This window comes from Trachinotus anak, unplaced genomic scaffold (assembly GCF_046630095.1).
Source record: "Trachinotus anak isolate AG129_WGS33_773 ecotype Australia unplaced genomic scaffold, CSIRO_AGI_Tana_v1 ptg000021l, whole genome shotgun sequence".
Lineage (NCBI taxonomy): Eukaryota > Metazoa > Chordata > Actinopteri > Carangiformes > Carangidae > Trachinotus > Trachinotus anak.
In genome coordinates this window covers 15,209,225-15,228,656 of record NW_027273872.1, presented here as the reverse complement: position 1 = coordinate 15,228,656, position 19,432 = coordinate 15,209,225, and the positions used below count along the sequence as shown (strand labels likewise).

The following is a 19,432-nucleotide window of genomic DNA, read 5'->3' as shown; positions in this document are numbered from 1 at the left end:
AGCCATTTCTCTTTAGGTCTGTATCTTAACATTAGATAGAAGAAGTGTGGGTAGCTTCTCTAGGTTGTGTGTTTTTATTCGAGTGGGTGGGTGCACTTTGATTTGCTGAATGTGGTAGATAGTGTCTTTATGTGTGTTCTATGCTTGTTAAAGACAAGTTGTTTGGCAATTCAGGATATAAGATGTTAAAGTGCATCTGTCTTCCACAGTTGTGCAAAGACCTGTAATCAAAAATTCAAGAACCATATCTCTCTTTCTCTTTCTCTCTCTTTTTTTTTCCTCTGTCCCTTTCTCTAGTAGAGTAGACTAGTATATTTCAGTAGCTCATTCACCTATGACCCCACACAGCCAGTGTTATTTGTCTGCTGTGGGCTGTATGCCACAATATGCAAGTCTGTACAGGTCCAGAGGGCATTCACTGGTCATCTCTATAGAGAGGTAGTGCAGCCTTTGGCAGCTACAAGGACCACCAGTCCCACTGCACCAAAATATCCTCTTCTGGTCACGTACATCCCTGGCACTGAACACTAAGCCAGAGTTTGGGAATCGGTGAAGAAGCCAGGAATGAGGCAGAGATGTGTCTGAGTTTCATGTAGATTGTAGTTTTATTTAATGGTTTCATGGACAAGATGGACTGAGCTGCTTGCATCATCTCTCGTTGTGGTAAAACAAACAGTATTAATAGGATAACACATACAGCATTTATTTTCCACATAAGCATGTTTGCTCTGATGCTTCTGTGGTTCTGTGTGCGGTGCAGAAAAGGATATGGGAGAAAATAAGTGATAGAAAGAGGGATAAAGAAATATTTAAGGTAATTGTTCTGTTATCACTTGACATGTTCCTCATTAAATGCCAATCATGTTTGTTCTTGCTATGTAATTAACTGGCAGCAATGTGTTTCTCAGTGCTGTGCATGGATTGGCTGACTCCGTGCAGATGAGGCGGGGGATGAAAGGTGATTGGACACAGTGTTGATGGCGGAGGTGTGAGCTCTGTATCCATGCTAGGAGTGTTCACTCAGAGGGAGGGGGAAGAATGGAGGAAAAGGCGAGAAAGGGTTGAGTGGCCAAACCAAAAGCTTTGTTTCTTCCCAGATTTACAATGTAGAGCCAGGCAAGGAAATGAATACGCTAAAAACCCTTGGGAATCTTTTTTTTCCCCTGTCTCCACTTAATTTAGTTTCTCCCTTTTCAAATGATGAAACAGAATGCACTTAGAATTTGTTTCTTGTTTTTATTTACATTTACTGTGTGGATTTGTAATACTTTTGCCTTTGTGTCTTCCCTTGGGAGTATTTTAGACTGCAGATGTGTTTAGGTTCCAGGTGCTGGTATCTAATGTTTCTATGTGCTAGTGTGTGTTTTCATTTTCCCCATAAACATCATACGGCCTCTTCTCCCTTCGGCCACTGCCATGCCGCAACAGGGAAAACATTTTACAAACCCATTCTGTTCCATTTGTGGGCAATCTGGCCTTATTATGAATGTTTTTTTTTCTTTTGTGTTACTCTCTCCCCATGTTATGTGCAAATGGTAAAATTAGACAACTTTTTTTTAATTGTGTGCTTAATGCCACACTAACATCTTTTTCCTTTCACTACCAGTGTGGTTACTGATTGCTTTTTGATGAGTGACTGTCTTCAAGTAATCAAGTTCACCCTTAGTTTCCAGTATGCATAAGTGTTGCAGATGCTACATTTTTCTGAATCCATATAGACATTCTGCTCTATTTGAATGACTCCAGGAGGAATACCAGGCTTCTCTCATTAAGACCAACTATTGGATTTCAAGGGTGATGAATGTCCACTGCAGATTCATAGAGGTCAATGCAGCTTCAGCAGCAAGTGAACATCTGTCATATTTGAAAGGAAATGGGATTGCAAATAGGTCTCTTATGAACTGCATGGCCAAGCAGGGAGAGTTTAGTGTCCTCAGTCAGATCAGTGGTTTAGGTTGACATTAGAGAAAATGCAATCTCACATGGTCTTATGTGGTCGGGTAAACAGCCGATTTTGCTGCACCATGAGTATGATCTTACAGAAGAATCTCTACCAATCAGTTACTTTTAATTGTTTAACCACATTTTTTCAGGTTATATAATGTTATATCTTAATTTTTTTTTGGTAATAGAAACTTACAATAAGCGTAGACACTGAACGCTGCCATTAGAATGTCACTAATAAATTTAATTACTGACACACAGGCACAGGTTGTGGTAATACTGTCTCTTTGTGTCCCACTGATGTGTCTATGTGTAGATGCAGAGCTGACAGGGTTAATCTGATATCTGCCCTTGCCTACCCTCCTCCTCCCTCCACCTGTGACCTTCACAGGAGTGAAATGAGGAAGGGGGTGGGGGCAGGCTAAAATTTAGACAGGACTCTGCACAGTTACCATGGTGAGATGTGTCAGACTCACTCTAGCAGCCTCTGTGCAAGTGAAACTCAAGGTTTTGATCAGTGTACAGAGGATATAACAAGGAGAAAGAACTAAGCAGCAAAGGAGAGGGGATGGTGAGTCTACAGAGCAGGAAAAAGGAAGGGAGAGGGTACTGGGAAAAGGGAAAATCGAGTTGTTTGAAAACCATCATCTAGTAGTGCTGGAAAACATATTTCAGTAATTTTCTGATAATTAATTTTCACATTGTGGAATATCCTGAGTGAAAGAGATTGGAGAGAGGGGTTGGAAGGCATTAGGTAGACAGCTGAAGCTTTGAATTAAGTCTGTCATCAGCACATACATACATGTGAGGGGGCGGGGTGAGTGCACCTACAAGCTTCAATTCATCATTCACCTTTCTCTGAAAGCAGGGGCAAGCTGTCACCGCTATGGTTATGTGTTGGCGTGTGCATGAGATGGAGTTTGTGTATTTCTCTGTGTGTGTGTGTGTGTGTGTGTGTGTGTGAGAGTGAGTGTGAGTGTGTGATGCGCACGCACTAGCACTTCTCTCCATGACTTATTAATAAGATGGTATTGGCTTTCGCCTGTACTTAAGACTCAATTCCTCTTGCTCTCTCTTGCAGCCCAAGGCGCCAAATGCAGACTGGAGATATTCAGCCTCCCTGAGAGCAGGAGGGGTAATGCAGAGGTAAGCAACCCATTTTCTTTGTCACATAACAGTAAATATGTCATTGTACCTCACTAGTCATATTCATCATGCTTTAGTAAACACCAAAACATGTACACTTGTCCCATGGGATAGTCTATGAAGATTTAAGCAAGTACCCAAATTCTGCATCATTTTCTAACAGACTGATCTTAAACCCCACCCCGCTTTGTGAAGACTTACTACCATCTAAGACAACTGGCTAGCAGTTTCATATAATCACCTAACAGAAGCATAGAGTTGATTCATGCAATATATCCTCAAATAGGCTATGCCTTTTTGGCATACTGTTTATTCAAGATGTAAAAGCATATGAGCATGAAGTGACATGCAACTAAGCTAAACATTAAAGCAACATCGCTCTTCTGTCAGTTCAAAGGGAGAAGCTCTGTCATCCTGCAGCTGAGGCCAAATATAATAATTTCAGACTGATAAATCAGTCTCTGTTATGGTTTGTCCCCAACATGTATTTCTAAAACAACGATGTGCATATGCAGATAATATCCATCTCGCATTCCTTTGCAGCTTGGGCAGAGTAATTTGGGTAAATGGAGGTAAAATGAATGATGTAGTCATTTGTTTTAAAATATTAAGACTCATGCAAATCTGCTAGCACCCCTTTTGTTCCCTCTAAGTTAGTAAATGCTAGAGAACCAGTTGATGCATAGTTTGTGATGGGATTAATTAGTACACTGGCATGCAGCTCAGTTGATGTTGAGTTGTCACTGAGGACTACTGTAAAGTTTAATCCACTCTTGACATGTCACTAAATCAGTTTTACTTTGTTGCAATGTAATGAATAACACCATCACGAAAAATGTAAAATGTCCCTATCACATAAGCCACTAGAAAAAAATCATAAAATGTCTTCAGAGTCATACCCATCTTTGTACCACAAAGCTAACCAGGTGAGGCTTTTCACAGGACTATTGCAGTAAAGATGTCTAAGATAATCTTTGCTGTAGCTGTTGCTCAGTTGTGATTGCAGTGCTGCTGGGAAGAGGTGGGACTCAGGATCAGTCAGTTCCAAAACAGAATAATTACCATCATTTACATTTCCTAATGCACACTATTTCTGTTAAACATACAGTTAAGTTATGAGAAAACTCCAAATGGTCCAAATTTTATTAAAACATCTCATTTTAATAACATAAAATTATTACCTTAATAAAGACAATTGAAAAGAACAGAATGTGAAATATGAGAGAAGCAACATTGTAAGGAGAAATGCAGTTGAAGGCTCTCTTAGTGTAACAGACAGATGGAGAACTGACAGGAGGGAAGGATAAGCTGAGCAGGAGTCAGTGATGGATGAAGGGCAGGTAGTCAGGTAGACAGATGGCCTATCAGGAACACTGGGATTGCTGCATGACCTCACCAGTGATCATTTTACCCATAACACACTGGGTTGTTACCTGCTGTAAGATCAGCTGGACACAACCAAATCAAGGGTCATGCTAAAGAGATGGCACCATAATTACATATAGCAGCTAGGCTTAATGATTTTGACTCAACAAAGGTATCTCGCATGTGTTACTTTATTTGTGCTACCGTCCAGTTTGCAAGCATAATGCAGTGCCCAATGTCGTTACCTCAAATCATGTAATGCAGTTTAGATCATCACACATACAGTATGTATGTATTTATGTGTGCACTCTTGATGTTCATGTCAGATTAACAAGAGTAAACCATGTGAGTGTCATTAATGTAACACAAATTCCCTCATAATTACAGCAGAGATTAATGAGAGTTAATGTGCTTCTATGAAGCAGTCTAACATTTTAAATCTTTGTTGTGACTCACTACCTCTGATGTGTTTGAGTCTGACTATTCCCCCTGTCCCAATACCAAGCCTCACAGAATGTTTTTCTATTTATACACTGACATAATCAGAGCTTGTAAGAGATTTTGGATACCACACCCAAACACCATGTAATGGCACTGACCTATTTAATTGCATTTAATCTATGGTGGAATGCACAACATTTCCTCCTTTTTTTTTTTTATTTTTTTATGAGTGTATGTCCGCGTTCATTTTGTCATCAGTTATGATTTGCAACACATAAATTTGGCCCTATGGAAAAAGATGAGGAAGCATTGCAGACAGTAGGAGAAGACGAGATGATGAGGAATGAGAGAGAAGGACAGGTATTAGCTGAAATGTGTATCATCAACCCAGTGTTTGCCATTAATTTTTGATCAGTGTACCCAGATGATGCTTATGCTTAGCAGCACTTAAAATGGCTTCCATCGCCAGATCACTTTTCTTCTCTTCACAGAACCACTGTATATGGGATGTAGATTCATACATCTTTAACATGTCTTTAGCACTGATAGATTACACACTCATGCTCTTATTTACAGATCTCTGTTTCAGTTCTCCCTGATTCTTAAGATCTAAAGACTGAAAACTGGTTCTAAAGACTGAAAACTTCTCTTTGTCAAAGAATTATTGATGTTTCAGATTAACACAAATTACCAGGAAGAAATAGCAGCTCACACAGACCTTAGTAAAGGTTTTAACTTCTAGAGACCTAGTTTATACTCAGACAGTTTGGAGAACAGCTGACAGGTGGACTAAAGTGGAACAGTGAGAATCAGAGTACTGACTAGGTTTTAGGTAGGTTTATATGTTTCTGTATCTGATCTACCTCTTTTTATTTTAACAATATAAAGTGTCAAGAGGGTCTTTAATCATCTGCTGCTAACACCTAAATGGGTGCAGCCAAATCACAGAAAAATGATTTCATATTACTATCTATATGATTAGATATCCTGTTCATGGCTAGGAATAATGTCTCATGGCTAGGCTGCTATTTTTGTATAATTTGGGTATATTAACCTTTTAGCCCCCTGTGCATGAATGATATCAGAATGCAGTGACCCTCTCTGTAAGATAAAAAGATAAGTGTAGAGAACTGTAGTTTTTAGCAGCATTTTTGTTGCTGTTGTTTAGTTCTGGAGAGAGTGTGGAGTCTTTCTGTAGAGGGGAGAGTGCTGAAATCCCACAGAGCGGGTGTGAAAATGTAATGACAGCCATCTTTAATCCATAATCCAGAGAATGTCAGGAAAATGTAGGGTGAATACTTTAATCCTAATCTGAATTTCACATTTCTGAGATTGTGTTTTCTGTACCCCCACATTCAGAGTACCGAGGTCTGAATTTGTAAGATTGTATATTATAGGAGACATGGAGACAGGAGAGTTGGATATGTGGGAGTTTAAATTGTAGTCACATTAAACAATCAGAACATGGAGTTAGCAAAAAAAAAATATTTCTCTGGATACCTTCTGTACTGTATGTAGGAGAATACCTTACCAGTGTGTAATATGTGAATGTGTGTTTTTGTGTTCCAGCTCAGTGCACATGGAGGAATCCTCTGTAATGCAAGGAGCCCAGGGGGTCCTGGTCCAGAACTGGCCCACTGCATCCAGCGCCGCTGGTAAGAATCAGACAAGCTACTTTCAGATAAGCTGATCAGAACTAACTTCAGCAGAGGCATGGACACAGTAAAGAAGAAACTTAAATGACGTAAGAGCTCCACTTTGTACACATGGACTCAGTGTAGTCCTGAAAATCATAAACAGTGACATCCATTTAACTTTTAGTTTCATGGATTTCTGCGCAACACATTCCATGACACAGAATCTGACAAATCTGACTACCAACTGATACCAATAACTATACATTCCTCAAGAGCTTATCAAACCACAAGAGAGTAATAAAATGAGGTTCAGAGATATCTGCTGCAAAATCACCCCAACCCACTCCTACCACTTCCCATTGCTGCAGGGAGAGGAAATGACATGTGCCACGTAGGCGGAGATGGATATCTCTGCTCCCTGTAGCAGGAAGAGAGACAATATAGAGGGAACGAGAATGAGAGAGAGAGGGTTACTAGTTGATTGGATTATCAGCAAGATGTTTACAGAGGAATAAGCCACTGAAGCTCTGAGGATAAACATTAGAAAACACATCGCAGAAGAATAATAACACATAATTAGGTTCCCTTTTCATTTAATATGAATCTCTCTCAACCTGTAGCTCTTTTATACATATAATCACAGAGACAAGAGATGAATGATGTGGGCAACAAATAATATGGCAACTCTTCATCATTTTTACCCTAGTGCTATATAAACATTTATATAGGCAATAACCAATCATCTGTACATAATAAAGTGGCCACTAATTGTATGTACCTGTGTTTTGATACAGACAATGTGCAGTTGCTTTCTAGCAGTTTTGCAGTGGTAGATTTTAATATTGCTCTCGTGTAGAACGATCTTTGAAAGAACTTAAGCCATCATTTCAGTTGCAAGACAGTCTGTGAGTCTGTGAAATTGCAAACCTGAGTCAAATTAGAACAAAATGATAATTATTGACAGCGCTTTTGCTGTTAAGCAGCTGCAGGCAAGTGATGCACGTGGAGTGTTGAGTGACATTATTATCTGATAACCATTAAGCCTAACTTGAACTGTTTACACCTTTTGCTGCATCATTGTTGTCACGTAGGCAGGAATATTGCAAGGGTAGAGCAGACTTGCATGCAGTATATCCGCCTCTCTCATAAAGACTGGAGCTTTGTCCTAATTATGTTAACTGATGATGACAGGAAGGTCACACTCGTTGCAGAGAAGTCACTTTGTTTGCAGGCGACAAAAGGACAAACTGTTTTTGGCCTTTATTAGGATGGAAAAGACTTTACCAAGGCTTCAACAAAGCACTGCAAAGGAGCTAATCATAAAACAGCGCTAGATGAATTGTAAGAACAAGAACACTGGAGCAAAACAAAACTCAAAATGACAGCATACCAAATGCTAGACGACATTTCACGGACATTGTAATGTGAATGTCATTGCATATGGTGCCACATCCCCTGCCCCTAACCTAAATTTATGAACAAATGTGTACACAGTGTCAGCGCCATCCTTGCATTGAGTAAAATTTGCTTGTCATCTCTTGACTTTGGCAAGTGGGGTCAAAAAGGATTAAGAGTAAAATAGAGACAAGATTGCCCTGGTAGAGAAAAGTGAAGGAGGAGCCAGGTAAGAGAATATGATAGACATATGTGCAATTAGATTGATGCAAGGATGACATTGCAATGAAGTTTAGATTAAGAGGCAATTTGTTGTAATTAAGAATGTGGAGATGGCCTGGCCTGGTGTCTTTTATAGACAGGAGGTGGTGGGGCTGGGCAAGCAGACAAACTACCCACACACTGACTACTGTCTCTTCCTATCCTCACACACACACACGCACAGCCTCCTCCGCTCTGCCATCGATTTCTTGCCTTGGCTGAGGACTTACAGACTGCAGGCTCTTCAAAAGCTGAGAAATGGATGGATAGAAAGACAGAGAGAGAGGGAGAACAGAACAGGCAGTAGTGACGTCTTCAGGATGGGTCAGTGGTAACAAGATCAGCTGGTGAGGATTTAAGGTGGTCTAATTAAGCCACGGCAATTCAAGAACACATTGTGTGCACTCATCTTGATTTGCCTCTCGGCTAACTGTCCCTTCCTTATCTCATTGTTAGTCAGATTAAAAATGGAAATCTCAGCTGAGGGCTATATTAGCTTCAAGTCAAACTTTAGGGTTAGACTAAGGATAATTCAGAGTTAAGAGCATCATGAAAAGCCTTTATACATTACTGAAGGGCAAGATTGAAAAACCTGTGTGTTCTGACTTTCAAGTCGATTCTGTTTATCAGAATCTGTGTCTAGGAAATGAGAGAAATGGAGATATTGATTCAATGTGGCCTGTCACACTCTATGAGTCATAGGCTGTGCTATTTATAGCTAAATTGTCTTGTTTGTTAGACGGGCGGTGGTCCTTAGGCAGATAGCAGCAGTATATGGGAGTTTGGTTTGTTGAGGGAGTTGTATCAGTCTGGGTACTGTACCTACAGGGTGCTGGTTTGCTTCACAGTCTATTTTTTGTTTCCATGTGAGAAACAGAGCTACTGTCGACAACGCCCCTCTCTCTTCCCGTCTGATTCAGACTGCGAGTGTTGGTATCAATTTGTGTGTGTCTCACTGCATCTTGTTTTGTGTTTTTGTATGTACGTGCCTATATGTGTGCGTGTGTGTTTGGCTGTGTTTCCAAGTGTGTTTTGGCTGCTTTGTGTGATGCTCCTGCTGTGACAGATGGAGTGCAGCCCACACCCAGATTAACAGACCCACATTAATGAAATCAGGGCTCTGCTTGCTGTCTAACTCTCCCTCCCTATCTGCTCCTCGCTCTCTCTGTGTCCTCCTCTTCTGTCCCCCTCTCTCTATATCACAGCTCTGTCTCTTAACCAACAGCACATACAGAGAGAACTGCGCATAAATTGCAACCATCCCCTGGAGAGATGGGCAGAGAGAAGGAGACAGGAGAGAGGAGGGAGATGGGTGATTTTGTTAAGCCAGACATTGAAAAGAAACAAGAGACTAAACAATGAAGTAAAAGGTGGATAGAAAGGTAGAGAAGTGATATAGACATAAACTGTTTTGGAGGGAGTGACAATGAGTAAATCAGAGTGATTGACTTTAGCAAAATCTGCAAAGGAAAGAGAGGAAGCTGTGTGAGGCTGCTGTTGCTAGGGGAGAGTGGTTAGACTAGAAAGAGTGAGAGAGGAAAAAAGAGAGAGAGAGAGAGAGAGAGAGAGCTTGCAGCATTATTCTCCATCAGCACAAGCACTGTCACCATGACTCCTACCAATGTCCTACTACTTCACTGGAGGATGTTGTTTCCACGGCAACCATTCATGGGCCCTAAAATTGGCAGGAGAGAGAGGATGGGGGGTGGGGCTGGTATATACAGGGAAGTGCAAACATATGGTGTGGGACAAAAGGTTTTGGGGAGGTGGGGTGGGGAGGTGGGGTGGGGGGGGGGTGGGGGGGGGGGTAGGAGGATAGGAGGATAAAGGAAAAAGCTGACTCTGGCATCAGGTGAAGGACAAGCTAAAACAGGATGGTGGGGAGTGTTAGATTTAAAGGAGGGAGGAATATGTTTGGAAAGTGAGAGTTGGAGTTAAGAGGTGTAAAGGGAGGGAGAGAGCAGAGAAACAGGAGGAGAGTGACCTACATTCACTGGGGCGGTGGTATACTGCAGAGGTGGATGCTGGTCTGCTGTTTCCTCTATCACCTCAGATCACATGCACATATACACAGGAGCATATACACAGAGGAACAGAGAGATGGATTTGGTTGAGTTAGCTGTAATCAACTGCAGCAGGCAACTGTCAAGGCAAAAACAGACTCAGGGGTAAAGGCAAAAGGCCAAGTGAGGGGAAAAAAGTGTTGAGAGATAATGGAGAAAAGGATGGACAAGACAAAACATCACTGAGGATTTATGCATCATTTTGCTTGAACTGCTATGTCAAATTCAGGTCCATGACCCTGTCCATTTATTTTTTTTTATGTATGTGTGTCTCATTAGGAGGAAAAAATAAAGAAGACATTACGATAGGAAGTTGATGTAAAATAAATTCAAGGCTGCTTGTCATACCTTATGACCACAGTCTTTCAGTTAATGTAGGAAAGATAGGAAAGATTTTTAGTACAATCAGAAAAGTAAGGCAGAACAGTCTTGAAGCTGTCAGGGACTTCACTGTTTCTGAGTCCCTCCTCCCCATCTCTTTCCTATTCTCATCTTCAGTTATTTGCTCTCCTTTATTGTCACTCTGTTTTTTGTTCCCACCCTGCACTCTCTGAGTCTTTAAATATCTCAGTAGCTCTCTCTCTCTTTTTTCTCTGGAGAATAAATCGATTTATATTTTTCCATTTATTGTTATCGCACCTACACATACTAACATGTACTGTACACACACACAGATAACAACTCAAAACTCCTACACAAACACCAACATTCAGTGTTATTTTTATTGCATTAAGTCCTGTCGCTTGGGATTGCTTGTGTCCACCATCTGCCACATGATCCAGTTGGGAGCGGATAACAAGGTGTTCAACCTGGCATGAAACCTAAGCAGTCACACACATGCAAACACAAAATTGTACCCTCACAAATGGATATGTAGAGGTATAATTGCTCTACCTGCAACCAGCCATCATTATTTTATTTTTACCATGACAGTTTTATTTTTGTACTTCATTTACTGTTAGCAGATTGTGGGAAATATGGTAATTTATGCAGGCACCCAAATGCATTCTTCTATCACCACCCAGGCATAGCAGTGAAAACACAGACACATGAATAAGAATAAGGTTTTGAATAGACGGCAACATCACATTTTGTCAAAATGTGCACACTTGCTGCACAACACACCAACAGACAGAGATGTCGTCCTGGAGAAGGGTGTGGTCCCAGCTGACTGTTTGCTATCATAACCCATAGATATCTCCACAACTGCAGTGTGAAAAACAAAATTAAGTGCACCTTCATGATCTTTTAAATCTATTTCCCCTCCTCCCACCCTCCGTTTTTGGTGGTGAGCATCGTGTTTCATATCTGCATCCTTGCGCTTCCTGGCCCTTCTTCTTCCTCCTCCTCCTCCTCCTCTTCCTCCCCAGCTTGTTATGTAACGCTGCACTGCGCTCCACTGCGCTTCTGCCCAACTGGCCGATGGTAGGGTGAGACAAGGGGATGGATAAAGCAGACGTGGCAAAATGGAGATGGGTGATTTAAGAAAACCTTGAGCTTTACAGGGGTGCAAAGGGACATTCACAGTCAGAGGATTAAAGCCTCAAACGCAGGGGTGGAATCAGAAAAATCATAGACTATAATGCCAAATTATTGATTACAATTGCTTGTGTCACTCTAGTATTTCATATACAGATGGTTTAAAATGTGATAGGGTTGGTGGTAACAGTTGTCACTATGAAACTAAGAAATCATCCTTGTCTCTAATGTGTCTGGTCGTTATCACTGATGGACAAGCTGTTTAATACCCAATCACATTAATGTTACTGTAAACATTGATAGGCATGATTAAGACTCTTGTCAATAACTGGGAGGGACGGGTGCTGGCTGGCTGAGTTTTCACGCTAGATTAGAGGAAAGGTCAGAGGAAATGAGAGATGGAGAGGAGGGGTGGTATGAGAACAAGAAGGAGGGAAGTTGTGCAAGATTTACAGAGAGAGCAGAGAGAGAATTTTGCTCTGCAACAGCCATCGACAAATCAGATAGAAGAAATGGTTGTATGGAGATCAGGTGGAAAAGGTGAGTTGGTTACTATCATGAAGTAAGAGAAGGAAAGGAGAAGAGAAAATGAAGTGAGAGAAGACATAATGAAACATTATGAGATACACCAAAGGGCTAAGATGACAGATGTGTGCGTTGTTTCACGCACACATCTGTATGTGTGCGTTGTTTCCCTTCTCAGGTCAATTCACATATAAACACTGTTGCCATTATCATCAAAATGACATAAATTGTTGGAAATATTCAAAAAAAAATTAATAAACCTCCCACATCAGTGAAGACTATTTTGATATTCATTTTTCAGTTGCATCAGAGTTTAACACAGCTGGACTACACTATGCCCCATGATTCGTCTTCTGTCTTGTTTTTAAGACATTGACCCTTTTAAGAGTGTTATCCTGCCCTGCCTTCCCCTTTTCTTTCTGTCTGATCTCAGCATGACTCATCACTCTCCGGGTTGTTGTTTTGTTTATGAATGTAAGTTTGCATGGGTGCACTGGTGCCTCATCAAGTTCCCACATTGGGTTAGACAGGTAATTTCTTAGAGGCAAGAGAGTGGACACTTTGGAGCAAAGCCAGCACTCCAGTATTCTGGGTTTTATCATTCAGAATTGTTGTGCTTTCTGTTTTCCTCTTGAGATTATAGAATCAGGGTCATGTTTCTGCTGGCGGAGTCAGATGAGGACTTATCAACTAGGGGAAGACTCTTTCACCATGTAAATGAATGTGACTCTAGCTGTCTTTGTGTCTTCAAAGTGATTTCATGTGGAGGAAGCAGTGAGTGGATCTAGGCTGTCCTGTTCTAATCTTCTCAGTCTCTTTGTCAAATTCTGTCTTCTCTGTGCAGCCTTTGCAGCTGTGCTGTCGCAGTTGGTGAAAGCATGCAAGTTTTTGGGGAATAGTGATGTGAAACAATTCAAAATATGACCCATTTATTTCTTTTACAGAGGTCCCAGTGTTTTATTTTGCATCCCTTTTCATTCAAGGGAATTAAACATGTTAAAATGACATGTCACACCTTAGGGCTATAACTAATGATTATTTTTATGCATATTGTTTTCTCCATTATTTGTCCAGTCTATAGAAAAGAGCCTTACCTCCCTAACCAGAGTTAGTGTGTGTTTTAGTTCACATACACAAAAAATTATAATTAGATTAAATGCCATTGTCTGCTACAACTTGTGTATGTCCCCTGCAGAAGGAGGAGCTTTGCAGCAGAATGTGCCACTATGACTGATTAGGATTGTACGCCAAGCAGGAGACGTCATGTTTTCTGTGGATTTACTCTGCAGATCTTTCACTGTGAGCAGAAATCACTGAGAGTTAGTAATTGAAAATGGTGAAATACAGAAGGGAAGACAAGCAAGAAGAGTTAGCAAAAATATGAATTAAAAGCCAGGATAAAGATTAAAGAGGAAACTAAAGAGGAAACGATTGGAGTATATCATATTTGAAAGAGGGGAGTAATAGAGTACATCATCTCCACAAATTAAAGCTTCCTTGTTATTTGTGGCTGAATTAGTTTTTCATTATTTATCATCCTACATCTGTATAACAAAGCAATTCATTATTTTAATTGCCAAACACAAACACATTAACTTCATGTGTGACTCTTGGTGTTTCTTACCAGTGTAATGGAGAACAGCTGTAGCGGCCTGGCCCTATCATTACCTTAGCCACTATGTGTTGTATCACTCAGGTACTCATGACTTGATGAATTTCATCATACTTCCCACAATACATTCATAGTTTAGTCAGAATTACGTCTGCACTCTCTTTGTCCAGTTGCATTTAGGATGGCAATTTATTTTGTGCGAGACATGTAAAGGAAGAAAACTGAAAACAAACTAGTGCATATTTTGGGGTTGGCTGGGTAAGGAAAGGGTAAGATAATATTGGAAGCTGGTATTTTCTGCCCTTGGTACTACATGAGGTCAGGCTTCCTCTTCCAGACACTGTTCCTTCTGGTTGGATGGAGCCCTGCTCATTTAATCTCCCCTTTGGAAAGAACTCAGAAAAGGAGTGAGAGAAATAAAAGTAATATGTGAGGGCAACTGTGGCAAGTAGGTCATTGCTGTGAGGACAGAACCAAAATGACAGGGTCTTTTACTGGTAGAGTGTCTTTAAGTTTGTTATATACTGCACATAGACAGATTGATTGTCCTGCCATTTAGTTAATAATGATGTGTTTTCTTTATGTCCACTTTTCTTACCAGTGTATTTTTCATTTTTTTCAGTTTCAGAGTTATTTATGTGTATGTTATGCACACCCTTTGAACTTTGACTTGTGAGAGTGAAGAAAGGTTTTTTCCATGAATTTACAGGTTGCACTTTGCCGGCACAGTTAGACCAAGTCACCTCGGTGGCAGTGTACAAATTTAACCTCCTAAACACTAAAATTCACCTTAAGCAAACATCTGGGAAAACATTCAAGAGCTATGTAAAGCTGCAAATACTGCATCTGATAAAAGTGAAATGTTGCTTTTCTTGCAAAACAGTTTAGTTAAATTTCACTGAAATACCACAGCTTTAATTCATGACCTTTCTCAGCCTTTAACATAATGATGAAGCGTTTAATGTTTCATCAAACAGTGCTACAGATGTTAGCTTTGGCCAGGGGGGAGCCTTTGATTCATTGCCCACTTTGCAGTCTCTTCTTGGAAACCTCCCATTAAGTTCCACCGCCGCCTGCCTTTTATAAAATGTCATGGCTTTTTCTCATATAATGCCACACATTATTAACCAATTAAGGTTTTTACAGTGGCCGCTGTGGAAATCAGTGACTTCTGCTTGCAGTCAAACTTTTAACACAGTTGGACTGTTTTTTGTATATAAATGCACAGGGCACATTTGCACTGTACTTACTATATAATTTGCAGTAGCTAATTTTATGGCCAGTCATGGAGGCAGCCTCCTACAGGCACATTCTGTGAGCTCAAAAGGTGCAGTTCAGGGGTGAGATATGTCTGATATCAGTAAGTTCTGAGGAGAAATTAAAATGTATCATGTATCATAGAAATATTAGTTAATTACATAACAAAAGGCTGCAAGTCATCAATTATTAAGAAAAATAGATGGGTGTTACTGATTAAATTAAAATAATGTTAATAATAAATATAGTCCATGAATAATATTTACTTATACAAAGATTTGTGATGATGCACAGAGGGAAAGATTGTTCAGGGAAAATGCAGCCCACCACAGTGTACCTGTCATCCTAAGAATGTGTTTAAGTGCAGCAGCAGCTCAGCAAACATCATTTATACATTAAGTACAAATATATATATTTGTTGTATAGAAATCTGTGCTGAAAAAAGAAAAGAATAATAGGTTTTTAGAAAGAATGGCAGACTACCATAGTAAATAATAAATGAATATAATAGCATTTATAACATTTTATAAAACAGAGGACTGTACACACCTGCTCATATTTGCATCTGTTCTTCAGTGGCAGACCATTTTCCGCATAAAACTGACCCTCCAAATTGAGTTAATGTTGGTTAATTCAGCAGAATCGGCCTCCCCTATCATGTCTTCCTCGGTTATTTGTTCAGCACTCCCTTACACATGCATGCATGAAGGTTTGTCTGAAAAATATTGCCGGTGAATAATGTGTGATTGCAGCTTTTAATTTGTAGCTTTTTACATTACAATACAGAAAGTATGAAATATAATGCTATAATGTAAGAAAATCATAACATTTGGTTTCATTCAATAACCACATCTGTTTGAAGCAAATAAAGAACAAATAATAGCCTATCATCATTCTCTTTGTTTCTTTCAGATGGTGAAGGGGGAGAGGTGTCCCCCCCAATGGGGGCTGGTGTAGACAGTAACAGCTGGCACTTTCGCTATGGCCCCGGCGGTCCTGGTGCACCACCACAACACCTGAAGCCTGGCGAGGTTCCCCCAGAAGCCTTCATCATCCCTGGCTCACCCGCCATCATATCCATCAGACAGAACCAGGGAGGAGAGGACGACAAAAGCGATTTCATCACCTTTGGCAAGAAAGAGGAGGCCAAGAAGAAGAAAAAGAAGAAGAAGGAGAAGAAAGACAAGAAGGATAAGGGGAAGGATGATGGAGATGAGTAGAGGAGCAGAAAGAGAAACAGCAAAGACGAAAAGGGCGTTGTTAAAACAGAGGTACCAACTAAAGTCCACTGGGCAAAAAGAAAATGTGAAAACTATCATAGATTTTCCGATTTCATTTGATTACCTACATTTTAAAGCTCTTTCTGTTATAAACCTGGCCTTACCAAGATTTATTTTACCTTCAGGCCCTTGCTGAGGTAAATTATTGATCTTGCCTTGATAAACACTAAAATGATTGATTTTGCTCCAAGCCCCTATGTGCCTATACACCCTTAGTCAACTCATGTCAGTCATCCTTTCCAGTGAGGAAGGACCACTCTTTGCCCTCGTCTTGAATTATTTCTCCTTTAACCCACTGGGCACGTTGGCACCTCTGTCTTACCCCCTCCCCATCTATAATGTGTAAACCATTCTCTCTGAGAGAAGAGAAATACTTTGTACAAGAACAACGAAAAGCTCTGTGCCAGCTAATGAAAAGAAGAATGAAACAGAAGATTGAGACAGATGTATGTGATCTGGAGCTGGACACACATTACTTGTAAATAGCACAGACGAGAGTCACTGAAACTAAGGCTAACATGACACTGCTGCAAATTCTTGGTAATTACCAACAGTGTTTCCTGAGATCTCAATGAAACCACCTGCACACACACGCATGCTCACACATTCAAACATGCAAACACAAAAACATACACTTGCCATGACGAAGCAGACATGGGAAGCACTTGAGACCTAGAGAAAAGGAGAAAGATTTAAAAAAAAGGAGAGCAAAACAACTGACATCAAAGAAATGTGCTTAAAACCAGACACTGCAAGCTTTTCGCCCTGCACAGACGCCTATGCGGTGCACACGTGTACATCAACTCTCTCAGGATGGAAGCAGCATCCTTTGCAATCACTCTGTTTTTGCTCACTGCATTTGAAGGACACAGAGAGCTTCATCTCCAGCCAGAACCCCAGCTGAGGAATGCAGAGAGCACCGGAAAGATGGAGAGATAGGAAGTAACCTCACATTCTCCTGAGGATCACAGAGGGGAGAGTCCAGCTGAGCTGGCTTGTGACTCCGCATTCAGTCAGTGGACTCTGATGAAACCGAATACAGAATATTAGTGTCTCGGGATTTTGATAACACCCTCTCTTCCCTCCCTGCCGCAGCAAAAGCCTAATGCTTTCTGCTTTGAATGTTTGGTAGCAACCAGTCCTTACCTGATACCTTGAGTTTACAACTGCTCACCTGCTTGTACTAACCCCTAGCTGCCACAAGCCATCCTCCCCTTCTCCAACTGCCTTTTGTCACCCATCCCATTAACTGCCTCTTCATGTGATGATAAAGTTTGTGGACTGATTCTGTTTTCATTTATTCTTTAAAGAGATTTGTTATTACATACTCTGGCTTTTTAAAATTTCTTTCTCATAGCTTTAACTGCTTTTTGCATGTCATGCCCACCCCCATCTACCCTTGGACACTGCTCCTAACCCCTAACTGCTCTGACCCCCTGCTCAGGATCACTCCTGGCAATGGTCTGCTCTGAACATTGTGGTGTGCTGAGAACAGCATGGAGTAATGTGGATGAGGCCTGAGGAAGCCCAGTCGGGGGGTCCACACTCTGAACTCTTGTCAGATGTCTCTCTAAGTGCAAAACGGTTCAGTGCTTTTAACTTGTGAATACTACAGTTCGCTGTTCATTTTCTGTTAGTAGCCACTGATGAGAGGGGACCAGGTGGGATGAGGCAGATTACAGGGGTGGAGGACTGGGATAAAGTGAGGAGACAGGTGCCGTGGGCTGGCCCTCCACCTCCATGTACAAGAGAAGAAAGTTGTTCTCCACATTGATTGTTTAGGATCGTTGAGTCACATATTAGCTTTTATGTACGCTGTAAATATAGCGTAGACTTCTCATAGATTGTCTCTACATTAGTATTGAAACCTGCTAAAAATATGGGCATCTAGGGATTCCCATCCCACAGCTATATCCCACCAATCCTCTCTCACAAAGTTTTGAAAAAGGGGCACACACATGCCTCAAGACCTGCTTCTGTTGGTTCCCCTCCCCTGCCTGTAACTTGTCGCCACGTCCCCAAAGTTTTGCGGCTCAGTATGACGTCACTCCATTAAGTGGCTGCTGCATGTAGTGCTCTAAGGAAACACATACTATATAGAGAAATATATATATATAAATAGATAGATGGCTATGATTTTATTCTTTTGTATTATCATTTTTCTTCATTATTCGCACAGGAGATATTTGTATGTACTTCTGTCTCTGCCAAACATCTACGTACTACAATCTTCACGCTCCACAGATGTTGTATGGCATCCACTGAACCTCTTTAGATATTTGTAAATGCTATAGTGTGATACCTTTCAACGCAAGTTTATTATTTTTCTTTTACCAACTATAATTTTTGCTTTTGAGAATAAGTAAAGCAAGAAAAAAAGGAAAAAAAAAATCACTCTATGTGTCTGGCTTTGACATGACGATCTAACTAACACTGTAATATTGTAACTGAAATATGTATGATCCTATGATGAGCTGTCACTTCCCTTTCACTCTTAAAAAATGAAAAATGACAGAAAAAAAAAATTCCAGTGTAAACATAAAAAAAAGGTATATGTAGTGTATGCTTGTGTTTAGTGAGCGTTCATGCTGTCATTCTTTCCCAATGTATGGTGGTGAACTATGGTGGCAATGTGCTGTCCTAAATGGAACAGCCCTGATCTGTTGTAAAACCCTTTTTTGTACACCCGCTCATCAATTGTAACAGTGAAGTAGTGAATTTCATTTATTTCATTTATTTTCTGACTTTTTTATTTTACCTAAATGGATACAGTGGTAATGTGTTTTGTTTATAAATCACTAATAAATTTTTCTTTCTTAAAAATACATTTTGAATTTATTGTCTTGGGGGCATTTGTGTGTGTGTGTGTGTGTGTGTGTGTGTGTGTGTTTAGACCTTTTGATTTCTCTATCTTTCATTTGAAGAAATGTGTAACAGTCCAGTTGGTCACTTATTGTAAACAAATTGCCTGCGTGGAATGAGAAAAATTACAGAATATTGAATTTGGATATTAGTTTGTTTTAGGTT

General features: G+C 40.4%; 1 protein-coding gene across 20 annotated transcripts in view; it reads left to right on the top strand.

The window, feature by feature from the left end:
• Nucleotides 1–19,230, top strand: part of LOC139605668 (protocadherin alpha-C2-like) — a 144,477-nt gene extending 125,247 nt beyond the window's left edge. For all 20 annotated transcript variants that reach the window (XM_071457363.1, XM_071457365.1, XM_071457366.1 and 17 more), the window contains exons 2-4: nucleotides 3,026–3,090; nucleotides 6,466–6,551; nucleotides 16,038–19,230. In XM_071457363.1, coding sequence (XP_071313464.1) covers nucleotides 3,026–3,090; nucleotides 6,466–6,551; nucleotides 16,038–16,345 — 459 coding nt within the window. In that variant the 3' untranslated portion in view covers nucleotides 16,346–19,230. The remainder of the gene's footprint in view (nucleotides 1–3,025; nucleotides 3,091–6,465; nucleotides 6,552–16,037) is intronic.
• Nucleotides 19,231–19,432: the final 202 nt, after the last annotated feature.